The following is a 27,370-nucleotide window of genomic DNA, read 5'->3' as shown; positions in this document are numbered from 1 at the left end:
GGTCAAAATATTAATGTTAACAATTGAAAAGAAAATTAAAAAAAAATGCAACTCGTCTTCCCAATTTATTGGGACTCTGTATATTTTACAACTATTTAATTGTTGTCTAAAATCAACCATTCAATAACGTCAACTAAATTGGGTAAAGAGTGTACATTGCAACGATTTCTTCTCTTTTACCCATATGCAGAGGAAAAATAGATAATGAAACTAGTAGAGCTACATTTCAACCACGATGTTACAAACTACCTCTTCTTTTTACTTGAGCTTCTCCTTTCAGCCTCTTTTTCAGCAACCTGAACATAGAACTCCGAACCAAGCATATCATGTATATCAAGATTTAGAGAAAGGCTTAAATCAATAACTCCCTTGATGATTTCTAATGTCATATTGAAACCCAAAGTAGATAATACTCTAATAGCATTAGCAGCCCTGCATATGTATTTTCTTGTTTCCAATGCCGTATAATTTTTCTCTTGTTCTTCAAGACTTGCTGAATTTCTATTGGAATGGCTCACTTGATCTTCTACCATGTCATCTTTGGCTTCAATATGTTCTCCAATCCATATGAATCCATTACATCCAAGTATCAAATCAACACCATATTGCTCAAGATGATGATAATGTTGCTTTTGCCTCTTAACTAAGTAAGGTGGGACTGTTAGCAGTTGACCTCTGTTAAGCTGACAGAAAAGTGTAAACAATTAGCATCAGCATCAGCAACAACAATAAAGCCATTAGTAACGTAATAAAATTTAAGGATATAATTTCAATATGTATTTTACACAACCTGAATATATTAAATAAAATCTATGCTATATAATCACCGACAGTACCATGGCAACCAAAATTTCATTCTCCCTCATTCAAAGTCATTTGCATTACAAGACATTTTAATCATTAACAGGCAGTTGGAAGTATAGTTTTATATTTGTCAACTTTGGCCATCTCCATATACATTTACTTTTCTTTACCATCTCCTACTCTGTAACTGGCTAATACTTTTTGAGAGGAAACAAGAAGCAAAATGATTTACAAAGTTTCCCAAGTATAAACAACAAACCTTCCCATATTTCTGACTTCTTGCCTGAAGATGTAAGCCATCACGCTGGAAACCACGAACTTCAGCCTGTAATCATGTAAATAATTTAGAACTTTAATCAACTGATCCTTCACCAAATGCAAGCCATGTTTGACATAAATAATAAAATCGTACTTACACAAACAACATCCTTCTCTTCAAAAATTGAACGCATATTTAGTTCATCCACAGCTGTCCGCCGTCTCTAGCAGAAGAAAGAATCACTTCAAATGAGGGGTATTCAAGCTTATGTGAGGCAGAAAAGGCAATAGAAAAAAATATCTTAAGGATCAAAAATATTGAAGCTTAAAAACACTGCATCTGATAACAATATCTGTTTTGCAACTGACAGTTGAACCCCTGACCTTAACTATTTCTTTGACCACAATTAATTTTTCTTTACACAAATTACATCTCAAATCTTTTTGCAATACAACCAACATATTATGAGGCTAGACGGCACCAAAAATCAGATGATCAAGCTTAATATTAGTTATAAGCTGCCCGAAGGACCCAAGCGCATCCCAAAGGCCCAGGTCAGTTCGATAATACAAAAAAAAAAAAAAAACTGCAGAAATCAGTGTAGTACAAAACTAACAATGATTAAATATTGAATAACCATAATCATTATGAAGCGCCTATTAACATAGACAACATTGTAACAAGTGGAAACAACAGTTCTATTGCAGATGTGGATAAATATATGACTTACCAAAGTAATTTTTTACAATTAGTTAAGGCTTAATCTGCTAGTTAGCAAGCTATGCAGAAACTTTTCCAATAAAGAATCAGAAATTCATGCAATACCTGGACACCATCAGGCATATTCATAGAAGAAAGCATCAAAACTGCATCTTGACTGTAATTTATCTCCAACCTCCAACGTTTTTGAGAAACCTAGACAATAATCCAATCGATAAAAATGCATGAAATACTTCCACAGCCACATCAGATATGAAACTATGAACATGAACTACGAAGCAGTTTCTTCCCTACCTCGACAACACGTCCAATGACGATGTCTCCAACTTCGGGTTTGTACCTGCAATTTGCTCAATTCAACTACCGAATAAGAGAAGAAAAGGAGATTGGCGAGTAGAGAAGCTGAGAGATAAGGTGTTCGGGGTTTACGGTTTACCTGGATCGCAGGGCGCGGACATAGACGAGCTTATTGACGCGCTCAACTACGCCGCAGAGGGTGGCAACGAGGTCGCCGTTGATGTCTGCGGTTCCGTGGCCCTTGAGGACGCCTTCCTCGTGGTTAACAGAAATGGAATCGGCGACGGTGACGGAGGCATCGGAGTTGACCTTGGAGGAGAGCGACTCCAGCTGCTGCAGAGCGTTCTGGAGACGAACCTTCTGAGTTTGGCTCAACGGTAACTGTAATCCTCTCATCTCTCTTTCTCTTTCTCAATGGAAGGAGGAACAAGATTGAAAACCATAAACCCTAAACCTCCGTGAGAGAGATGGAGCCTTTTTTTTTTTTTTTTGGTCCGAAGAGAGATGGAAAAAGAAAATTGAAAGGGCTAAACCCAAGTTAATGAACCCACCTGACCCACTATTACCCAACAATTCCTCTCCAATTTTTTTTTTTTTTTTTAGCTGAGAAAAAACTTAAGTACCATTAAATTTTAGTTAATATATAACTAATAATTCTATTCTTATATTTTTAATAAAAAGAGAAAACATATTAATTAGTTAACTTTTTTTTTAGAGAAATTCTTCGCATACAAGCGATTAAGGCTTGTAAGCCTTACAAGTCCAATTAAAACTAACGCTCAAAACGCGCTTCGAACCGTTCTTCTTCCTCTTCGTCTTCTTCTTCTTCTTTTCTTTCGTTTCTTACCTTCTCTTTCTCCTCCTCCTTCTTCTTCTTGCTGCACGTTCTTCTTCCTCTTACTCTTTTTCTTCTCCTTTTCTTTCGTTTTTTGCCTTCTCTTTCTCCTTCTTCTTCTTCTTCCTGCACGTTCTTCTTCCTCGTTTTCCTCTTCTTCTTCATTTACGTGCTTTTCTCTCTGTTTTCTTTCTTCGTTATTCTCGATTTCCATTGTTTTTTGACATCAAACTCTGAAATCGTTTTTGAAGAAGAAGAAGCAGCAGAAGATGAAGAGGTGAAAGAGAAAGAGTTCTGAATTATGCATAAGGTGTACTTCAACAAATTTTGGGTGTATTTCTTAAATCATTTGGGTGTAGTTTTGTAATCCTTTGGGTGTATTTCTGTAATCTTTTGGGTATATTTTTATAATCGTTTGGGTGAATTCCTATAACCGTTTGGGTGTATTTCTGTAATCTTTTTGGTGTATTTCTATAATCGTTTGGGTGTATTTTTGTAATCGTTTGGGTGTATTTCTGAAGTTTCATTATCTTCAAAACGATTTCAAAGCTTGATTTCAGAAACCATGATAATCGAAAAAAAACGAAGAAGAAGAAGAGGAAGAGGAAGAAGAAGAGGAAGAGGAAGAGGAAGAGAAAGAAGAAGAAGAAAAGTCGTTCATAATAATACATGGTGAGTGTAGTGATTTGAAAATAGGAAACGGTTGAATAACGCATTAAAAGACCCGTATGTATAGCAACTTGTAAGACTTATAAGTCAAAAAGACTTGTATCTGTAGCATGCCTCTTTTTTTATATATATACCTTTGACGTAAATCAAATTCTATCAATTTTGTGAGTTTATATCAAAGTCTTTGTGCCAATAACCAATTTGAATTATTGAAATAGTGAATTTACTTCTGTTTAAATAAACATGAGGAAATCCACTGCATTAACGATAAATTCTATTTAAAAATTTAGTTATTTAGATCCGCAACAAGCCAACAATCATTGACCTTTTTCTTCTTTTTTTTTTTTTTTGGTCAGGACAATCATTGACCTTTTAACTTAAGAGTTAAGATCTGGTGGAAAACTTTAAAAAACAAAAGTGTATGTGCTAATCCATTTATATTGGGCCTGAGCCTTATTGGGCTTCATCATTAACTCAGAAACTATAGCACGTGCATTTTAGTAGCATCCCCTTCAAACGCAAGAGGTATATATAGAGACTAGAGTTAGATACGCACCCATCGTATCGCAACAGGATCAACAGAAACTTCACATTTCTCGTTTACTCTAATCTCTCTTCAATGAATTTCTTTAAATCCATTCTCTCCGACGATCCAGATCCCCCTGGATCCGAATCTGAATCCGACAATGCGTCTCACCCGCAAAACGCAACCGATCCTGATCCCTCCTCATCCGACGCCGCCACGGCCACCACCGACCACAGTGACGGCGTCGATGGCAGCGGGTGGATTCGGTTCGGTGGCCTGATCAAAACCCTAACCTCCAAATCCGAATCGATAATCGAGACGTATCGCCGGGACCTCCAAGAATTCGGCACGGGACTCAAGAAGGAGATCGAGGTCGCCCATGGCTCCCTCGAGACGGTGGGCCAGGCCATCGATCAGTTGGGATCTACTGTTGTCAAAGGAACGGCCCAGATCATCTCCCAAGGTAAGGAAGCAATCCTAGCCGCCGATCTCGATTCCGATAACAATAGCAACAGAAGCACTAAAAGCCCTAGCAAAGATGGTAGTAGCTCGAATTTGAAAGGGTATAGTAGGTTTGAAGCTCAGATTCGTGCTATTCAGGGTGATGCTAGCACTTACACTGATGAGCCTGAGGATTTGGAAGAGTATGGAAAATGGAAATTAGGGTTTTCGTTGGAAGGGAAGGATAAGGAATTGGAGGGTTTGCTTAGTGAGAATGAGGCTATGGAGAGTATTTACAAGAGGCTTGTTCCGAATAGCGTGGATAACGAGAGTTTCTGGTTAAGGTATTTCTATAAGGTGTATAAGCTGAAGAAAGCTGAGGATGTGAGGGCTAGACTTGTGACGACAATGTCAAGGGAAGAGGAGGATTTGAGTTGGGATGTAACAGATGTTGAAGATGATGATGATGAGGAGGAGGAGGAGGAGGGAGAAGAGAATGTGGGTCATGGTAAATCAAAGGGTGTGATTGATAAGGAGGTTAGTGCTGAAACTTTGGCAATTGAGGGGAATTCTGAGTTGCAAGGTGGTAAATTTGGTGAAAAGGGTGTGGTCGAAACAAAGAGATTGAGTGTGGAAGTGGGGGGGAATAGTTCATTGCAAAGTGAAAGTAAGGAACATGGCAATGATTCTGTTGGGGAAACTAAAGTTGAGAGTTCAGTGATTGCTCAAAAGGCGGATGATGGAAGCAACTCATGCAAGGAAGTCGTGAAGGAAGTGGTTGAATCTGGGAAGAATAGTGATTATGCAGCTGGTTCTGATGAGAAAGTGATAGTGGAAACAAAAGTTGATGATGGAAAACCTTCGGTGGTTGAGGCAAGTAAGAGCCCGGCACACGAGGAAGAGGAGGATCTCGGTTGGGATGAGATTGAGGATCTCAGTAGTATTGATGAAAAGAAGACAAGTCCACCTCGGAGTGGAAGCCCAAGCAAAATTGATGTGCGGAAGCGGCTGAGTGTTGCAGAGGAAGAAGAAGACTTGAGTTGGGACATTGAAGATGATGATGATGATGCTGTTAAGTCTTGAGACACTTGATGCTCACTGATCTGAGTTCTGGTGAGAGGCATAATTATGTAAGTGTGATTATGATTATTCTTTGATAAGTGAAATTAAATTAGCATTTTCTTTGTTTCTACTTATGTATAAATTGATTTAGAAATAGTGGTGTCATTTCTTTTGTCCTTCTTGTATGAAAAGCAATTGTTTCTATATAGATTATCTTGTCTTTTTAAATGTCATTTGTTTCGAATATTTATGAGATTATGATGACTTCAAACAGAATTTTCGATAACTCTTCATGACAATCCCCTTACTATTTCTTTTATAAGTTAATCGATCTGTTGTAATTATTAGTGCCAGCAAATTATCCTTTTTAAATTCAGAATTGGTTATAGACTTATAGTTGCATCATTTGGAATACTCTTCTTTAAATAGCTCTTCCAGTTAGTCTAATTTGTTATATTAAAGAGCTTTATCAATGGAAACAATTAACCAGCAACTTGTTCATTTGATTTCAGTGTGTTGAAAGTTTGAAGTATAATAAGTAAGCACATTTAACCTATATAAATATATTAGTTCTCTCTAAACTAATAAACGTATCAAGTAGTGCCTGCCGAGTGAAAAAATGAAGGTATGAAGACGACGGATGACAGATCAGAAAGTAATTAAAAAACAAAAATCTTCACTTGAAGCATTTAAAGCAGTACTTTCTATTTCGGTTAAAACAGTATGAAGATCAGATGTGGCAGTCCAGAAATAGTATGAAAATCAGATGTGGCAGTCCAGAAATTTTGGAAACGAATAAAAATATTTGACTTGTCTTGATATGTAAATGTACCAACACAGTATTAAGTAGATAAACATAACTTTGAATAATGTTGATGTTTAAAATGAAAAATATAACCTATCTCTTAATTCACACTCTTCACATTTGAAAGCTAGATTCCTAAATCCTTAAACTGATTGGAACACATACTAACCTATTGTGAACTCTATAGTTTATACCTTATAAGCTATCCGTCTAATAAGTTCAAAAAGAAAAAGACGGGGGAGGGGTGAAAAATGGATAAAAGACACTCTTCTAGCAGCAATCGGGCTCCTTTGTACAACAAATGGACATCCTCCACTGTTCCAAGGTAACTTTCTTGATTCACATTCCTTTGAAACCAGTGCTGCTTCTAAACTAAAATCTTACCTTAACCTCCAACTGTAATGCTGGGTTCAGAAGTTGACTCTCCCATATGTGAATTGGTTGGCGATGATAATGCCATAAGGCGTCCCTTTTGGGCTCGAGGTGGGAGATGCCTTGCAGGTTTCCTGGATGCTACCTTCCAAGGCAAGAAAACCCCAGTCCCAGCGCCACCAGGAAGTTTGCCAGGGTTCATTGCCATAGGGTGTACAGGGTTTGTTAGCATGACCATTGGAGCATGAAGTATTCCCCATTTGGGCATCATGTCCATAGTCTCATAGCTGCTTACAGCTCCATTTGGCACAGCATATGGGCTAGCAATGCCGGGTTGCCAAAGAGTCATTGCGTTTGTCACGGTAGGAGTTAGTGACTGGTATTGATTGGAGTCTGGCCTCACTCTAAAGAAGGTGATGCTAATCCTTCTGTTCGGTGATGGACACATTACGTGCCTTGCCATGTCTGCACTATTTCCTCTCATCACTAAAAGAGACCTGCCAAAGTAAGATTTTCATTATCTAATATGCACAGTGCACCTATCTGCTTTTAGAAGAAGATATACACATTACATGATGCCTCAAATTTGTTTGCATAATAAGATGAATATTATCGTCACTTTTGTCATTAAGGGCAACCGTATCGGTGTTTCTTGATGCAGCCACTGAATATGAATGAGAAGAGATATTATGAAAAAATAAGCTATCAAGGATCACAATGGGGTCCTGTAATGCACCCTTTATGTAAATGATGAAAATGCAAAATAGCTATTAAGTTTTCCTAGGCAGAAAAACAATATAATTTTGTGAATTGGAAGTGCTTGCAAGATTCTCTGTTATCCAAAGGATAAAGGAAATGGAGAGAAGCAAGATCCGAATAATATGGGCGTTATTATTACTGTAACATGTATAGTTGCATCCTGTGGAAAGCTTGTATAATAGCATTTCACATTATTCACTTACATGATGAAGCTATTTCTTCCTTCATATCCAGCACTGTGAATAGAATCTTAAATAATAAATGGAAGATTAGGACTGCAAAGAGTAAAGTTGTTTGATATGTACCCCTTCTTCAATGAGAGCATGAGTGGCCCCTTGTAGTTCCCATCATTTTCACTCATTAGGATACGTCCAAAAGCCATAGTTGAATCAGAGAGAAGAAGGGTTGATATAGGCTGGTCCAGATGGGGTGGTTTCAGGAATGGCTGAGAAAATTCCCCCTAAAATTATAGACATAGCTATGTTATTTCATAGTTGCAACAGATGCTTATACAGTTGTACAACCTTCCTAAAATGTACTGACACCGGATAAATGAAGTAAAGGGAAAACAATACCTCCTCAAAGAAGTTAATGATACAACCATTTGGCCTTTTATACTCTGGAATTAACTTCCATTGTATAAGGTGATCAATGACACCATGAAGAAGTGCTGGAATCGGTTCTATGTTGCCTGTAAAAACACATGAAAACAAAAAGGGTGAGTAGAATTACACATCACACCACTCTACCAAAGCTATCAAGTTTTTTCTACTTATCATTTCTTACTCTTTGCATCATTTATCTGCCCGAATATTGGAACACCTAGCTGAATCAGCTCTCTCTTGTTCCCCTTCATCTGCTTGTTGAATAGTATGAAAGTTTCACCTACATTTATTCATGGTGATGTTGCAATTAGTATTCTGAAAACAATGACTACAGGACAGCTTGCATCAAATTAATCAGCTGGTTTCCGGCCAGTTTGACCGGTTTCTAGTCGGTTTACCGGAGAGTTCCCCTTTCTGGCCAGCCACATGGATCTCGTTTACAAAATCAGTCAGCTTACAGATTTCTGAGTCATTGAAAATGGCTTCATATAACTTCAATCCTTTCACAACATTGACCTGATAATTGGAACATTTTTTTCTGTTAGCAATTTCCACCTGTTTTACTTATAAAAGAATGCATTTAGTTTGTGAAAAAAATTGATGAACTTGCCATATGGCCCTTCACTGACTCCTTTGCTTGGAAACCTTTTGTCAACTTTATCAGTGATGAGCGTCCTTCACATTCTTCGTGATTGGAACATATGCTAATGTTTGTCAAACTGGGGTGCATTTCTTGAGATCCTGCTCATCAGACCAAAGAAAATCTTCGAAAATTTAATACCCAGCAAAAATTTAGTACATGCTTTTTAATTATCAATTGTTAAATAGATTCAAGAGTTCACACCACCCATATGTACTAAAGAAATTCACTTATCAAAATTTAGTTATTAGAGATATTGTGAATTCCAGTTGGTAGAACCTCTGATTATCTTGCAGGTGTCAAATCCTACTAGGCCGTTAAACTAGACAACCTCAGAGAGCTTAACTAGATGTTTGACAAAACTAACCTAAACTGTCACTATATAACACTCATATCCTTTTAAATGAAAAATATTAAATGCAATTTGTTTACCATTTAAAAAATATTAAGAAAATAAATTAGAAAGAGATCGCAGCAACACATGTCATGAGCAATGTCCCCACGGTGGTAGTGCAATTAATAAAGGGAATTGAAGAAGAGATGTGGAGTCTAGGCATGGCAATAATGGTATAATACAAACAAAAGAATGATGGCTCCTTCAAAAATCAAAAACAAAAAAAAAATTATGGAAGGCAGCAGCACATGTCCCCTCTATGAAATAAATACATCTGGCTGCCTAAACATGTGTTTCTTTCCAATTTCTTTTCTCAACCGTTGTTATTCATTTGTTCCCTTGCTTTCCATTGATAGGACTCATGTTACTATTAGTCTATTACCCTGAACTCTACACATAACACTATATTATTTATTTGTTTTTATAATATTTACATATTTGTAGATATAAAAAAGGATGTTTAAAAACTTGATATAACGTCACGTGAAGAGTTATAATTAGTAGTTATATTGATATAATGTTTTCATAATATCACTATTTTTTTTTTAAGAAATGATCTTTGTATTATTCTTTGTATACATTCTTTTTACAGATTCTAGTATAAGAGATTATATTAAGAGGATTGTAAGAACATTCATCAAAGTTACTAGAATAATTTTTTTAAGAAAAAACTTTTTAACATATCAAATATTTAATGTATTGAAAACTTGAATCTTTTAAGCTTCTAATAAAAAAATTACTTTTGATTTTGATTTTTTTAAAAAGTATCTTTAAAAACATATTCTTATTCGTAGAAGGAAGAAGAAAAACGCATTCAACACGGCTCATTGATGCATGACTTGACACCTTGATTTTGATGAGGAATTAAATCGTTTGAAAAAATAAAATCAACAAATTCTAAGTTGATTAGATACAAAGTTATACGAGGTGACGAATATAAATTATAAACTACTAAGATCATATTAAACTACAAAGTAATAAGAAACATCTCACTTTTATGCACACAAAATTAAGTACTAATATGATGCAACATTCTTCCAAATTTTTACTTGTTAACAAGGTTGCATTAAATGATTAATCTACAAGAAAAATCAATGTTTTTTTTTTTTCCTCTGGCAGGATTATTGGGGGTTGATTAAATTAAGAGTAGAGAATATTGGTACCATTACCAGATATTCTAAAATCCAACCAATCCAACCCAGCCCCATTGAGAGGGAAGGCCGCACGCACGTGGTAAGATACCATTTAGATGGAACCAGTCACGTGACGTCAACAACCATATTATGCCGTCTGCTATGATGTTTCCGCCGCCTGTAATAAAATCATTGTTCATATCTCTAGATCTCTCCTTCATTAACGTTGTTATCCTCGTCAATCATCACTACACCTAAATAACGAGGATTAAGCTCTTCTAAATTAAGGTTGACAAAGTAAAAAAATCTAAGAGTAAATGTCCTTTTCGGTTCCTAACCATTTGTTCGATGGACTTTTCACCCCTTAAGAAATCTAAACACCTAAATCGGTTTCTATCTACTTTGATATATGTACGTTCTAATTTCTGATTAGGGACTGAAAATGACATTTACTCAAACTAACATATATCAAAATAGATAAGGACCGACTTGGATGTTTAGATTTTTTAAGGGGTGGGAAGTTTATCGGATAAATGATCAGGGACCGAAAAGAGCATTTACTCAAAATCTAACTGTATATGGTATAAATTATCTAATTAATAATTGTTTTATTTCCTGTTTCTATTAATTTTTTATTTTAGAGAATTAACCCCAACTAACCATCTTTCTCTCTTAAATTATAATATGGTTATTGTTAAAAATTAAAATAATTTATTCTTCTAATCAATCTCTTTAAAAATCTTTTTAGATTCCAAGCATTGCTTATATTACTTTCAATTGACTTTTAAATATAAAATAACATTTTGCACATTATAATTGATATCGACTTACACCTCTTCGATTAAATAATAAAAAATAAAAAGCACAATGGTTTGAGAAAATATTTTTTATTTTTGTTTTGAAATTAGTTAAAAGGTGTTCAAAGAGACTAAGAGCATTGGTTAATAAAATCGAAATAAAAATGTTATTTTTTTCAAAATTTAAAAGGTTTATATTTTTCTATTCAAATTTTTTAATTATGATTTCCTTAAAAATTATTATCTTAATGTATTTGTTAATAAGACTCTTTTATTTTACTACTTTTTGTTATTAGAATATTATAAAAAATAATAAAAATGATAGAATTTCATTTTCTATTTTACTTTCATATTGGCTTTTCATCTTTATAAAATTCTAAAAATAAAAAATAAAAGATACAAATACAAATCAAATATATCCTAATTTTTTAGGTGCGTAAATAACATCGTTATTTTCACATGCAACTTTGTTTACATTAAGAAATGTTTTAATACACATGTAGCGGTATTATGGACAGAATCTTTGAACTGCATTCTCAGCTTAAAATTACTTTAAAATCATCGCAATTCCACACCAAATATAAAGTCACAAATTCATATATCTTGGTAAAAAAAAAAAAGAAAATCACAAAGTAATAGACTTATTTGTTCTACAATAGAAAAAATTATATACACACCAAAAATCAAACGGTACAAAATGCGTTTGGTAAGTATAAGGGATACACGAAAAATATTTTAATATACTTTCTGGTGGAACATTACATGAAAATATTTAAAATTATTTCCACTAAAAAATTTAGATTTAAATATAGTTAATTCAATAAAAAAAATTCGATTCAGCTAAAAACGAGTTAAAAAAATATTTGATAACTACTCGTAAAAATAAATCAATATTTTTCAGTTGAAAAAGATTAAAAACTAATTTCTTTATCCAATAATCAAGTAACAACTTTTAATTTCTTTTAAATTAGTAATATTTACTCATTCACTGTTTTACTATCTTATTATCAGATAAAAGAAATTAATTTACTAACAAATCATTTTTTGTCAAATTAATCACTTTTTTAAAAAATAAATATTTATATACTTTTTAAATATATTAAGATATTAATACATTTAAATAGAAAAATCATCTAAATATATTGATTTTTTAATAAAAATTGAGACTGTTATCTTAAAAAGGAAGAGAGCATACATCGAAAGTTCAATTATAACAGAATTTATTGTTCTTTATTTTTTACCATCACTTCTAATTATTAATATTTTTTAATTTAATAATTTAATTATATATTTTTAACTCATAATTTTAATGATTAATAATTAATGATTAAATAAAAACAATAAATTCTAGTTATTTTCTAAAAGTTCCACCTAGTCAGGGTAGCTCAGCATAAAATTAGATGAATTATATGGTAAAAATATAAATTTACACAGATTTTTCTTTTAATAGAATGAAAAAGAGATTAATAAAGATAGAACTCATATTTTAAATAATAATAAAATAATAAAAAATAATTATAAAAAGAATTATATTCTCTCTATACCACTCTAATACCACTCTAATCTATACAATAGAGTACCCCGTAAAGTTACATATTGGAAAAGAATAGTGTTGGAAAATGGAGGATCAAAAAGGTTGAACGATGTCTGCGGTCTACCATTGCACAACGAAAATTAAATTTGATTCTATTGCTATAAACAATTTCTATACAAATCTGATTTCCATGTCAAATAATACTATTTACTCTCGTGTTCAAATTTTGTTAAACTCTAATGATGAATGAAATAAAAACGACTTTTATATGTTTCGAGTATTAATATATTTAATTCAATATACTACTAATTTTTAATAAGATGTCATAAAATAAAACAAATTTTGCTTCTTTGAAAAGATATACATACACAGAAATTTCATGATTTCGTCCCTACAATAATATCACACAAACCAACAAAAATTGTTTAAATAATAATAATAATAAATCACCGGTGCTTTTTTTTAGAGAGAGGAAATTTAAAAAATCCCTGCTTTATGAAAACAGCGAATGAATTTGCGGAGAAATGAAAAGTGAAGCTTAATTAAAGCTTTTAGAAGGATGAATCGTGGATAAGAAAAGAAAGAATTAAGATATGTAATTAATTAGATTGTTAATTGTAATTAATTAAAGTACCTGAATCAGTAATCTCGCTCTCTGGAGATTCATACTCCTCATGACTCTGTTGAGCTTCGCCTTCGCCTTCGCCATTTCCAACACTCTCCGTCACTTCCTCCTCCACTTTCCCCTTCTCATCGTCTCCGCCGCCATTACTCTCCGCCTCCGCCTCCTCCGCCGTCGCCGTCTTCTTTTCGGTGACCTTGCGGAGCTCGAGAGTCACGTCAGCAATGGAGTGGTACTTCTGCATCTGGATGACGGGAATCCAGTTGAGCCTGCGGCGGTGTATGGCAGCGAACACGGCGTCGTACTCGTCGGAGGATGAGGCTGCGGCGGCGAGGTGAGAGCAGAGGGCGTCGATGATGGCATTTGCAGCAGCAAATTCGCCGCGGAACCAGGCGAGTATGGCGTCCTTGGCGAAGGAATCCGACACGACCATTGGCGGATCGGTACGAGGAATAGCAGCAGTTACAGCCGCCATGAGAATCAGAGTCGAAGCAATTAAGGAAAGGAAAGGAAAGGAAGCTTGTCCCAATATTTATGAGTTTCAGAAACGCAAACAGAGACAAAAACAGAGACACAGTGAAAGTCTGAAAGAGGTTCTTGTGTTTTAAGGTTTTTTCTTTTTTTTTTTTTTTTTTGATTTTTTAAATGCTTCACATGCAGAAGTTAGAGGAGAGGGTTTATGAATAGGGGAAGGGTAGGAGAGAGTGTGGGATTTTAATACAATAAAAAGGGGAGTGTGTTGTGTTGTGTTGTTTTGTGTGAGTGCCAACTCCGTACAGTTCGGTATTCGTGGCAAACTGGCAAAATAACATGAAAGAGGTTTAAGTCAGAAAATTACCAAATACCAATAACAAAGTCTTTTTTTTTTTTTTTTCCGGAAAGAATGAGGAGCTAATAGAATATTTGTACAATATACACAATAAAGATTTAGGGAGTATTAGATATATAATCATTAGTGTTATTTTTTTCAATAGCTGAAGTTTTTGGAATGAGTGGTATCATGACTTGGTATTAGAACTCTAGATCCGAAAGATCAAAAATTCGATTTTTGGTGAATCTAAAAATTAAATAGTATAAGAGATGTTCATTTTGTAACTCTTAGCCTATTGTACATATTGTATAAATAGTCCATTATCTCTTTAGTAGGATTTTTTTTATTCAATTAATAATTTAAATGACATATTTTTTTCATATTTATTAGAGGTAAACGGATTTGAGTCTCCCAATATTAAAAAATAAAAAACATAGAGAAGAGAGCTAAAGGGCGAGAAGAGAAGTGGGTCCCTTTCCCAATGGGTCGGGGTCTATGCAATTGCACCACGACTGAACAGAAAGGAGCATTGTGAGGGTGGTGACTTTGGGGCCCACTTCAGGCCCTCTATTCTTGGTTCTCACATCACTGGCTGCCGAGCGAAGCTGACCAAGGGTCCCACACCCCTCCACCCTGGTAAAGACTCGAGACCAAATATTTATGTCAAATACTGTTATTTGAATAATGTATATTTAATTAGTTGGATATTATAATTGTTAAAATTTAAAAGTTGTATATTAAGTGTTAGCGGATGCTTCCATAAAGATGCGCAAAACGTCTTTTTGTAAAGATATTTATGTATTGTATTATTGTTAGACGTATTAATGAATCGGTTATTTTTGAATTTCTTAACAAATTAGAATAAAATCGATTTTTTTTATAACAATAACAATAAATCTAATTTTTTTTAGGGATTTAATTGTATTTTTAAATTTTTAGGGATTTAAATGTCCGAAAAACAAAAAACCAGGAATATAATTGTCTTTTTACCAAAAAATTTAAAGATATTCGATTTATATGGTATAATTCGATCGGATCAAATCGGGTCTAATAGTTATAATGCAGACAATTAGATTTATTATTGTTACTATAATAAACCAATTTTATTCTGGTTTATAATAAAAAATAAATTATTAATCGGTTTAATAAAAATATCCAATAATAATATAACATGTGTGAACATCTTAAAAAAAAAAGATATTTTTAGTATCTTTATTAAAGTAGTCTCTTAAGTGTTAATATGAAATATGATAGTATGTGACTAATTTATCTAAAAAAATGAGATATGGTAGTAGCTGTTGAAGTTCAAAGTAAGGCAATTTAGAAATTGGAATGCTAAGTAATGCTGCTTTGATTCAACTTACAACCACTTTTGTTTTTGGTGGAGAGTGGAGACCTTGAGCTTTGGTATTGCTCTTGTTAATACGTAATAGTGGTGGTTAGTTGTTCGTGTTTTCTGGAACCAAACAAACTACAATAATATATACATAGGAAAAAATTTTAAGTGTATCAGAAAATAACGGTGTTTCAATTGTTTTAGTTATTAATTTTAATTAATATATATTATATATATATATTTTATAATTCATATCAACAGTTAAAATAATTAGAACACTGATATTTTTAGTATACTTTGAATTTTTTCTATACACAAACACATAAAATGGTGTCTTATTAACTCTCTAAATTGTATTTATAAGTCGTTTTAATTAATGAAATTTTAAAAATATAAAATGTAAATAAATCATGTCAAAAGTTAATTTTTTATTTTTGTTGCTATGTCATAACATTTATTTATTTATTTATTTGTCGCCTTAATTATAACATATTAGCATTTCACATAATTTCAGTTGTAGGATATATGAATAAAAAAGTATGTTCAAATTTGGTTGACAGGGTCTATTTTAGTTCTTTCTAAAGGAATTTTAATAAATAATTTGATTATTTTAATTATTATTCATGTTCGTTGCTGGCTTAGAAGTCACATAAACTGTCATCATGATATCAAAATAACATAAATAAAAGCATTCACTACTTTGATTCATATTTTGCAACATAATAATAATAATAATAATAATAATAATAATAATAATAATAATAATAATAATAATAATAATAATAATAATAATAATTCAAGCATTAAAATAATGAAAGACAGCTACAATTTAAAAGATACTAAATTAATATTTATTTATTAAAACAATAGGCTATTAACTATTCCCAAGATCAGATGAGGTATCAGTTCAAGTTGCACAAAAGATACAAAATGCTCATTGCATTGCCATTTGCCACCACGCACTAAATTATTCTGTAATTGACATTTCCATATATAGAAAAATGAATATAATCGTGCAAAGAAATAGTTCAATAATAATAATAATAATCATGTAAATCTTATAAGAAATTTATTTATTTATTTATACCTATTAACATCAGTTGGCACGCAAATATATATAGTTGTGAATAGTCAATTATCTGTAACAATAATTAAAATATCATTTTAATATCTAACATTTATATATATTTAGATTAAGTCTCAATTTTGTTTTACTATATATTAAATATGAATAAAATACTTAATATAATTAGTGTGTAGTAGAAATGTTATATATTAAGAAGATCAGATAATCTTCTCTCTTAGTATGTGTGAATATTTTAACGTACTGTTGTTGTTTTAAAGGTAAAAGAAAAAATAATAATAATGTTTATACATGTTGAAATAAAGATCTTAAAATTAATATATTTGTTTAACTAATTATATTGTTACAATATATATGTTGCTAGTTAAGTATATTAGATTATTCTTCTTTCGGATTTAACAAAGAGGCAACATTGAGTCTCTGAAAATTTTAGAAACAAAAACAAATCATTTTAAATATTATTACTAGGACAAGACTAAAATTTGACTCAAATATATTAGGACAAAAACTTTATCCTTTATTAATATATAAGTTACACATTTGAAGGATGATCGAAATAAATAAATAAAATAGAACCGTGCTCTTGGGAAATGGAATAAATTTAAAATTTAATTTTCATATAGATATTACGTATATGCGAAGTGATAACTATATGCGTTGGCGGAAAATGGAAAAATACATATGACAAAGACATTACCACTTTTCTTCCATTACTTTTATAGAAAAGTATATGAAATTAAGAGGTGATCAGACAAAAAATAAATAATTTAATTAATTTATAATTATATTTAATTAATTTTATTTATTTTTAATTTATAATATTTGATATTAATTGTTTCTTATCTCAAATTAAAATTTTGAATAATACGTTGGAGAAATATGAGTAGAGATTACAGAACTTTTAATAATCTCGATTTTTAATGTATAAAAAAATTTATAAAATATATAAAAGAATATTCATTTAGTATAAAAAAAATATTCTGATACTTAGTAGAAAAAATATCCTAATATCTAATATAAGCACCATCTATATATAAATTTTAAATTCACCCAAAAATATTTGACTGATTTTTTGCTAGTAGCTCTTAGTTTCCTAGCATTGTTGTACTTCTATTTATCCATATTTAATTTGGGTGTTATTCATTTTCTTAATACTTGCCATCTTTATTCGATTCTTTTCTATCTATAATTTAAAGAAGCTCTTTAATAAGATTCTTGTATGGCAGCTAGAAACATGATAAATATTATAATTTATGTATAACTAAAACTTTGTAACTGAAATTCTTACCATTATCTAATTATATATTATTATTATACTATATATTCAATAATATTAAAAAAACATTCTTATATATTGACTGTATAAAAGAGTTTTAAATAATTATTTATTCGTATATTATTATATGCATTTAATTTTGATACACTTTATATATGTAAATGTATTATTATATAAAATATTTTATTCTATCAGTGTATTAAAATTATTTTTTGTTATATTAAAAAAGTAATAACTATTTTTAAATTTATTACTTAAAATTATTTAAACACATAAATCTAATTTCATATCATATAAAATTTTTTATATTATTAATGTATCTAAATTAACTTTTAATAAAAGTTATGTTATTATAATAATATTAAAATTGACATTTTTAATTTATATAATATTATATGAAAAGATATTTTCTAAACAAAAAGATAGATAAAGTAAAAAAAAAAATAATTAATATTAAATTTGTAATTTTATATATGCAAAAATCCAAATCTCAATTCAAAAGTGACGCCGTTACTTTTTATTTTATTGACATCTTTATTTAAAAAAATGTTGATCCATAATATAAGTATTAACTTTTTTATTTGATAAATATTAAATAAATTAACTTTGTATACATTTCTCGAATGCATTTTTATTTTCTGTAAAAACGTTGATATAAAATAAGAGAAAATAAAATATATATTTTATATTCTAAAAGAATATAACAAAAAATATGGGTTAATAGTCAAATTAGTTCTTGAAACATTTTTCAAATTCATCCCTAAAATTTTTTTTCAATCACATTGGTTCTTCAAAGATTGTGAATTAATCATATTTGTCCTCCAGTCACTCCATTCATAATTTTCTTCAAAAATTGATGTTATAAAATATTAATTGATAACATATATATATAATACATGATATGTCTAATTGGATATTAACTAAATATGTTTATGAAAATTTATTAATTTTGTCATTTTTCCCAATTACAAAAATTATATTCCGAATATGACTTAGTAACTAAATTGATAAATTTTCGTAAACATATTTAGTCAACGAATTGAACATGTTATGTGTCACATATGTTATCAATTAACATCTTACATCATCAATTGTTGACGAAAATTGTGAGTAGAGTAATTGAAAGACATATATGATTAATTCGTAATTTTTAAATGACCAATTTAATCGAAAAAATCTTTCAAAAACGAATTTAAAAAATGCTTTATCTTTTAAGGACTAATTTGACTATTAACCCAGAAAATATACATAAATATTATTCAAATATAATTTTTTGTAAAAACAAAAATTAGCCAAAAAGTAAAGAGACACGCACAAGAAATTTATGTTAAAATCATCCTGAATGTTAATGTCTATGACCTTCCATCACGCACGCACAAAGAAATATATATTTAAAATGTTAAGTCTGATCTGAGTTGAGTTGAAAATTTAATTTATATCACTTATATATAAAATAAAAATATATATATTAAAAAAATAATAATTTGGATTATAGATAAAAATGTTACATATATTGGTTTGATATGCCTTATATATTTTTTAAAATATATTGATTTGAATATTTTTATCATATAATGGGCCGTTTTTTTAATCGCTTTAGTTCAACATAATTTTTAATTTTAGAAAAAGTTAAACAGACAAAAATAAAGAGAAAAAGCGGTCTATCGATTTTAGATGTTGATTTTTCAAATTTCAAGAGCATTTCTGTGTCCTATATATATGTTCACATCATCACTAGACATTCGTGACATAAGTCTGCATCATATTTAAGCATATACTTTAGAGATCCGTGATGCTATTGACATTGATATCAAATTAAAAAACTTGTCTTCCCTCACTTCTAAAATATGGGTGTTATATGATATCATTTTTTAAAAAACTTCTTTATTTGACTCTTACACGGGGATTAGTTTGCTGCTTGTCACGGTCTTTGTACACACTTCAACGCTACCGTGTCGGCACTCGAACTTACTCAATCTCTTGAACTAAGACCAAATCAGCCTAATCCTCAATACTTAGCAAGAAAGCTAAGAATATAAGAGAACACAAGAAAAATAAAGTTTTGGTAGAAAGAACTTTTTATTGCTCAAATGTTAGTTACAAATGATTCACGCACATTCACACTAACTCTCACCTCCTATTTATAGCCATCCACCTCTTCAATTGATGGTTAGGATTAAATCTAATCAACGGCCTAGATTAATCATCTAGAACCTTCTTTACAAATATCCATCGTACAATAACTTTCTAAATACTTATAGATTCTTCCATACTACTCTTTATACTCCTATATACATCCACACTCTTCTAGAATACTCTATGGTCTTTCAAAGTATTCTAGAACCTTCTAGAGTATTCCGGGACCTTCTAGGACATTCTAGAACGTTCCGGAACCATTTAGAGCATTCTCAAAAACTCTAGAAAACTCTACAAACACTATTAAATTTAACCTTCTAAAATTTACTGTGACATGCTGCTTAGTACATCATTTTTATAAATATATAATCAACTTCTAATTCTAAATAGCATAATAGAATTAGTTTGAGGAAAATGGTCTGAAAAGTTTGTATATATTTTTCAAGAATGTTAATTTTCTCAAAATGGATTATACAGGTTAATTTTAAGGATTTTAATTTTTTTTTTACAGGTTCTTCTACTTTTTTCAGATTGTAATAACAAGTAACATTATTTTTTCTATTTGTCCAAATTACAAATTACTTTTTTCAGATTGTAATAACAAGTAACATTATTTTTTCTATTTGTCCAAATTACAAAAATTTGTATATATTTTCTTCTATAACGCGTGATTACTCTGACTTTTAATATTGTAAAAACTAAAAGGGAAATGCTAGTTGTACAATATTAATCAGCCTTTAATTAGCTTTTAATCAAATTTAAATAATATTTAATTATTTTTTTAGTGTAGCATGTTCCTATTTTGTAGATGCATATCTATAATTAGATTTTAATTTAAATTTAAATTTTAAAATCTACCCACTTCATTGGTGGTTACAGTGACTTTGCTTTACTTTCGTAACTTCACATAACAGATACAGTTTTTTAAATTCCTTATTCTACGGGACATTCACACGCATTAGTGAATCCCAAACCAAAAAGGACGCTGCCAGCTGAATTCTCTATCTCATCTTCATTGGTAAAGACTATCACCACCTTCCAGCTGAAGCACTCTCTCATTTTGCATTGGTGAAAGGTATGATTATTTTTTACACATGTATTTATGTAATTTGTTAAGAAATATCATGTTCAATATTTTTAATTATATTTTAATTTAAACATAAAAACACTCTGCTGATTTAATTGGAACAAGGTTGATCTTATTTAATTTTATTAATAAAGTTGTTGCAAATAAAGTACTTTCTAGGTAAGTAATTTGAGCAAAGAAGCACAAAAAAATCTGGAGTTTAAGAAAGAAAATGTAGTTGATATGATCATAAAAATTCTGTTGTTATTTATCAATTATAACACATATGATAGTATGATATTTTATTCAAAATATTTTTAAAACACATCCAAAATCAGGCTAACTTTAAATATTTAAATTTAAACGTTAATAATACAATTAATCTTTTGATTTTTTATTCGATCAAATGAATATAATATTTATTATTTAAATTATTAGTTGAATTTTTTCGATACTTATTAGTTTTCAAAATTATTATAATCAACAATTAATTTAAAATTGTGTTGTTATTTTTCGATTATAACACATCATAGATTTTTACGATTTTAGATGTGTTTTAAAATATTTTGTATATAATATCATACTATTAGATGTGTTATCATTGAAAAGTAACGAAAAAATCCAACCAATAATTTAAATAATAAATATTAGATGCATTTTATTGAATCAAAAATCAAAAGATTAATTGTATTATGTATGTTTTTATTTAAAAACTAGAATTTAATAATTTTGAAAATGTTTATATCTAAAAACTAGATTTTTATCATTTTAGATGTGTTTTAAGAATATTTTGTATATAATATTATACTATTAGATGTGTTATAATTGAAAATTAAAAACAATTTTTTATGACTATACCAACTACATCTTCTCTTATAAATAGAACTTAATCATAATTTCCTTGCACCCGTCAGAGTTAATCCATTCTAAAAAGTAAAAAACTTTTAGAATTTTAAAAGTTAAATTTTAAATTTTGAGTAATTTGAATTTTAGATGTGTATTTAAATTATAAAATATTATTATATTAAATTTAAAACAGAAATTTAAGATTTAAATTTTAAATGTTAGTTTGATATAATTTGAATTTTAAATATAAATTTAATTCTTAAAGACACTAAATCTATTTACAATTTTTAGATGTATTAATTTTATTTTTTTTGAATTACTGTAAAAAAAAGCTGAAAATTGTACCATATTTAAAGGATACCTAGTTGAACCGAAACTAAAAAGCAAACCAATTAACGTATATCCATATAGATTATCTTAGCCAACCTTTTTGATGAATTATACCACCTAAAAGCCATTTAAAATTAATTTATGCGAGAAATGCATGCATTATTATCCATGATATATAGTCATTATTTAAAAGCGACTGATACGTAATAACATCAAATCCATTGCATTGCATAATGGATCGGAGTATCGGACCCCTTTTATTAATTAAAAAAAAAATCTAAAGAATCAATATTTTTATTAAAATTTGTCTAACACTTAATCAAAAAAAAAAAAAATCTCATCATTAAATAAAATTTCATCTCATTAAAAAAAATAATGATAATTAATTAATAATTACAAATCACAAAATTTGTTAGTCTCTTAACACTCTTTTGTACAATACAGATTCGATTCAATATTAAAAATTAATAATCACATAGATGTAAATATTTTATCGATAATATAATCAAATTTTTTATAATAGAATAATATAAAATTTTGCAAGAAAATAATTAATTTTTTTATAAATACCAAATTTTAACTACCACCTTATTTTTATATTTTTATTCATTTTCTTATTATATATGAATCTAATTTAATTATAATGTTTATGACATTTTATTGTGAATGTAAACATGAAATAATTTGTATTCATACGAATGAGTAATTTTTACCAATTTGATAAGGTTTTTCCTCTTTTTTTTTTTTTTTTTTTACACGAGTCGTCACTCATATCCACGCAACATTCACATCACTTTTAATATGCTTGTGTGCCAACATCTTTGGGAACTTTAATTTGAGATATAGAGAATCGAAGAGAGAACATCATAGAAGAGAGTAGTGTGTGGTTCAAATCTTAGAGGGACCATCGAAATATGTAGAACCCTTTTTGGCATCAACATTTGCAAGTGCCACAAAAGATGCCTTGTTATTTCATCACAACCATTCATGCACAAAGTGGCAAACTTATCAAACTAATTCGGATGAAGCAAAGATACTTGTCACTAAAGCTTTGTCCCTTAACAACTTTGGTAGGCATGCAAGAGTTGAAATAATTTTTAGTGCAAATCATTGTTTCCACTTTTTATCGATATAATTTGTTAGGATCTTCTTTTTTTTTTTTTCAAAAAAATAAAAAATAATGACTTTCTTTCTCTATGAGATGCCTAAAGTACACCCTTCTTTACAAGATTAAAATAATTTATTCTTTAGTCTATTTTATCAAAGTACTTTTCGATAATTATTATTCTAATTTTATTAAAAAATTATATATTTTATATAAATAAAAAGAAAAATATACCATTCAGACATCTTATTAGAAAAGACAGGAATACCATTTTCTTGGAAAGATATACCAAGGAGAATACACTATGAATGATATAACTACATATATTATACCTTGTGTTAAAATGGTTTTATACTTATTAAATAATACATTAATTAAGGTTCAAATGGGAATAGTATACTATGTTACGTGGGTAACCTGAAGTTAATGGGTTGGGCTTGTGAAACTGGCCCACGCGTTGAATGGAGATAGTCTCTTACTAGAATTGCGTCTGGGAGCTGTCGTTCGACTTGTGTATGTGAAAGAATGGGGGGTGGTACCTACAAAGACACTCTGATGTCTAAGTTAGCAAAGGGTTTTAGCAGATTTAGAGAGTATTGGAACTTAGAGATACCTGAAGAGTGTCAGTGTATTTATAGTGGTGAACCAATAACCATCGTTGAAGTAGTTCCACCTTTTTAGACGGATAATCGTCTCTTTATCTTAGGGAAGTTGAGATATGACTCCTGAAAGTGGGTTGAGAGATTTTAGAGGCAGTTACTTATTTGAATAAGGGTTATCTGCCAGCTAACCTTTGATCCCGACTTCCTTAGAGTGGAGTGTGTGTCGAATCCGACCTCTTCTGAAGAGGTCAGTGAAGATCAATCTTTGGATTGGGCCTTTTATTTAGATTTGGACCTTAGTGTTGGATCAAGGTATGAACATAGTACATATCATGTTATTAAAATTTAAGCGTTTTTTAAATCTAATTTTTAACAAAGTCATCGTGCGCCTTTTTTTTTTTACATATGTGAGTTTTATTATTGCTTTTTTTCATTTTTTTTCTCTTTCTCCTCCTCTTATTTCTCTTTTGGTAGCGTTATTATCGTTTTCTTTTACGAACTTCTTTCTTTATGTTGTTGTTATCATCGCTACTGTTATCACCATCGTTGTCGCTACTTGCTCCCACTATTATCTTTTTGTAAATTTTTTTGTTCCCCTCATCTTCTTTTATTATTATCATCATTATTGTCTTATTCGTCTTCATCTTCTTCTTCTGCTATATATATTTAGAAATCTAGAATACATAAATTTTGATGTAACAAAATTTTTTGAAAGATCACATGTCGGGAACATTGACACCCAACCAAAAAAATACGTATAGTATATAAATTTTAATGCATAACACATAAATTTTTTAAGAATTACATGTTCAAAATATTGACACCCAACTAACTACCACAATACATAAATTTTTGATGTACAACACAGAAATCTTGATACATAGCATAGAAATTTTGGTGTGTAGCACACAAATTTTTGGAGAATCACATACTCAGAATATTGACTCATTGAACTAATAAAATACATTCACAGCAAAAATTTATGTGCTATGTATAAAAGTTTGTGTTATGTGCAAATATTTATGTGTTATGTGCATTTCTATACTGTATCAATAAATTTGTGTTGTATGAGAAATTTTCTATGTTGCAGAAGTTTGAAAAAAGAGAAATGATGTACATGAATGTTTTTTTTTTGGGCTTATACCAACTTAATTGAATTTGATTAAAAAATGCTTATACTTGTAGTATTATCGTAAAATTTAAATATAAAAATAGTTGAAGTTAAAAATTAAGAATTTATCATTGTTGTGAATTGTTTCTCCATTGCTTTAGTTGCTTTTTCAAGACTATCAATGTGATGACAACATATATTTAATTTGTCCTATAGTATTAATTATTTAAGGGAAAAAAGCTTATCCTAAAGTTGAATATTTATCAATATATAGTTTTACTTTTGGAAAATGCTAGATTACGTTACGTGCCTCTCGTGTACCATTACGTTAGGCATGCCGTTGCAGATCATGCGTTGCTTGATTCTCTTGGATTACAAAAATTTCTAAAAGCATCATAAAGAACTCAATGTTGTTTAGTTTCTAGAGACTTTAATTTATTAATTTCAACCATTGAAAATATATAGTATATGCAAAATGGTTTCTTGTTCTTCCAAGTTCATCAATCGTCGGAGGCAACAACTATCATCATCAATCCATTGACCTTTCTCGTGAAAGAAAACTCTCGCCAAAGTTGAATTGAATTCCTACATATGTTGGTTCTTAAAGTTTGATAGCAACTCCTACATGAAAATCTAGATTATATAGTAATTAGTTAAAAAATATATGAGAAAAAGTATTAAAAAATATATATAAAAAAAGTGAAAATTCAGGTGAAGTTGACTTCATGTGAAATTGATATCTGAGAGTCGTTAGATAAAAATTTAGTCAAATTAGTCAAATCATCTAACGGCTTTCAAGTATCAATTTCACGTAAAGTTGACTGCACCTGAATTTCCACATTTGTTAGCAGTTAAATTATCGGTAAAAAGATGCGAAAAAAACGCATTAATATTTTTTTGACAAATATTACTAATGACATAAAATTGTCGGTAAAACAAATTAATATTAATAATGTATGTCATAGCAGTTGTCAATAATAAATTAAAAAATGACCGACGCTTAAGTTGTCGGTAAATAGTCAATAAATTCTTTTATTAATTATAAAATATATTTGTAAATAATAGTTTTTACAAATATATTTTTAGAAGTAATAAACATATGTATTTTAAACTTATTATGTAATCTATGTTATACATTTTAACAAAAATGGTTAATTAACACGTGTATTTATCAAAACTAATTGTTTATATAATATTCTTGTTAAAAAATACCGTCCATGCATCTCTCTCTCCTTTTCTTTTTTAGCAAGTTTTCCATGGTTGTATATATAGAAAATATTTTAAGTGCACCGATAGTATCGGTATTCTAATTGTTTTAACCGTTGATCTGAATTATAAAAAATATATATAATATATATTAATTGAAATCAACGGTTAAAACAACTGATGTAATATGTATCGCTATTCCCCGGTGCACTTGAAATATTTATATATAGGATCACTCTTGAAAATGCAACCATGCAGGTAGTAATGTAGTTTACTTATTCAATTAAGTGCCCAACAAAAAATTTTTAAATGAGACTTTAATTTGCAACAGATTATATAATCCTTATTCTATCGAACTGATGAAAAGTATATTAAGAGACAGTCAACTGATGTAGGTATTTTAAGTTGGACGTGTTAAAAGATTAATTTAATTTATTTGAAAAAGGTATTGTTAACTATATAACATGTAAAATATTAAACAAAATATCATAAACTATGTAAATGGAAGGTTGACAAAATGTTTCTTCAATTATGACACTTATTTAAAAATTGATTTTCTTTTCATATTTTGTTAAAGAAAAATGTTGAGTTAATAAATTATTTTTGTAACAATTAAATTTAATTAAGTTTTTTCTTCTTTTTATGCATATAAGCTTTTTTTTTCCTTGTTATGTATATCCTTTTTTTTAACTGGTTTTTATTGTACCAATAGATTATTTGATTAATTTGATTGAATTTAATTACTAAAATAACTTAGTCAAAGTAACATTATCATCTGTTAAATTATTAAAGAATTTTATTAATACTGAAGTATTAATAAATGACGACCAACTATAATGAGCAATTAGCAGCCGAACTTTATAAAAAAAATAAAAATATTAAAAAATATTAAAATTTATTATTTTTAATCATTATTTTTAATTATTAATTTAATTTTTTTAATATAATAATTTAATAATATATTTTAATTCATATTTTTAAATATTAATAATTAATTAACGATTAAAATAATAAATTTTAATAATTTTCTAGTGTTCTTCCTTTAAAAATATGTGCCCTTTATCCAAAGCTGAAGTTTGAGAACTATTTGAATTATTGATACGCACTGCAAAGGATGCTGCATTTGTTTTCGGAATTTAATTTTAAGTGATGATAATATAAAAAAAATATTATATGTATTTAATTAT

The 27,370-nt window shown here is 29.5% G+C and overlaps 3 protein-coding genes across 3 annotated transcripts; 1 reads left to right on the top strand and 2 right to left on the bottom strand.

The window, feature by feature from the left end:
- Positions 1–37: 37 nt before the first annotated feature.
- Positions 38–2,588, bottom strand: RRP4 (ribosomal RNA processing 4). Its single transcript, XM_016349377.3, has 6 exons — positions 2,220–2,588; positions 2,078–2,123; positions 1,889–1,978; positions 1,221–1,286; positions 1,064–1,129; positions 38–683 (listed from the first exon to the last, which is right to left on the bottom strand). The coding sequence occupies exons 1-6, from the start codon at positions 2,474–2,476 to the stop codon at positions 246–248; spliced, it is 963 nt and encodes a 320-aa protein (XP_016204863.1). The 5' UTR covers positions 2,477–2,588; the 3' UTR covers positions 38–245.
- Positions 2,589–4,104: 1,516 nt separating this feature from the next.
- Positions 4,105–5,899, top strand: LOC107645366 (BSD domain-containing protein). The gene has a single exon (XM_016349376.3). It carries the CDS (start codon positions 4,204–4,206, stop codon positions 5,632–5,634), a length of 1,431 nt encoding a protein of 476 aa, XP_016204862.1. The 5' UTR covers positions 4,105–4,203; the 3' UTR covers positions 5,635–5,899.
- A 497-nt stretch (positions 5,900–6,396) lies between these two features.
- Positions 6,397–14,051, bottom strand: LOC107645365 (RNA demethylase ALKBH10B). Its single transcript, XM_016349375.3, has 7 exons — positions 13,287–14,051; positions 8,765–8,895; positions 8,553–8,670; positions 8,336–8,434; positions 8,125–8,240; positions 7,855–8,009; positions 6,397–7,287 (listed from the first exon to the last, which is right to left on the bottom strand). The coding sequence occupies exons 1-7, from the start codon at positions 13,747–13,749 to the stop codon at positions 6,804–6,806; spliced, it is 1,566 nt and encodes a 521-aa protein (XP_016204861.1). The 5' UTR covers positions 13,750–14,051; the 3' UTR covers positions 6,397–6,803.
- Positions 14,052–27,370: the final 13,319 nt, after the last annotated feature.

Source organism: Arachis ipaensis, chromosome B6, assembly GCF_059453495.1.
Source record: "Arachis ipaensis isolate K30076 ecotype BB chromosome B6, ASM5945349v1, whole genome shotgun sequence".
Taxonomy (NCBI): domain Eukaryota; kingdom Viridiplantae; phylum Streptophyta; class Magnoliopsida; order Fabales; family Fabaceae; genus Arachis; species Arachis ipaensis.
Note: the sequence above shows the minus strand (reverse complement) of the source record. Positions and strands in the feature narration are given on the sequence as shown.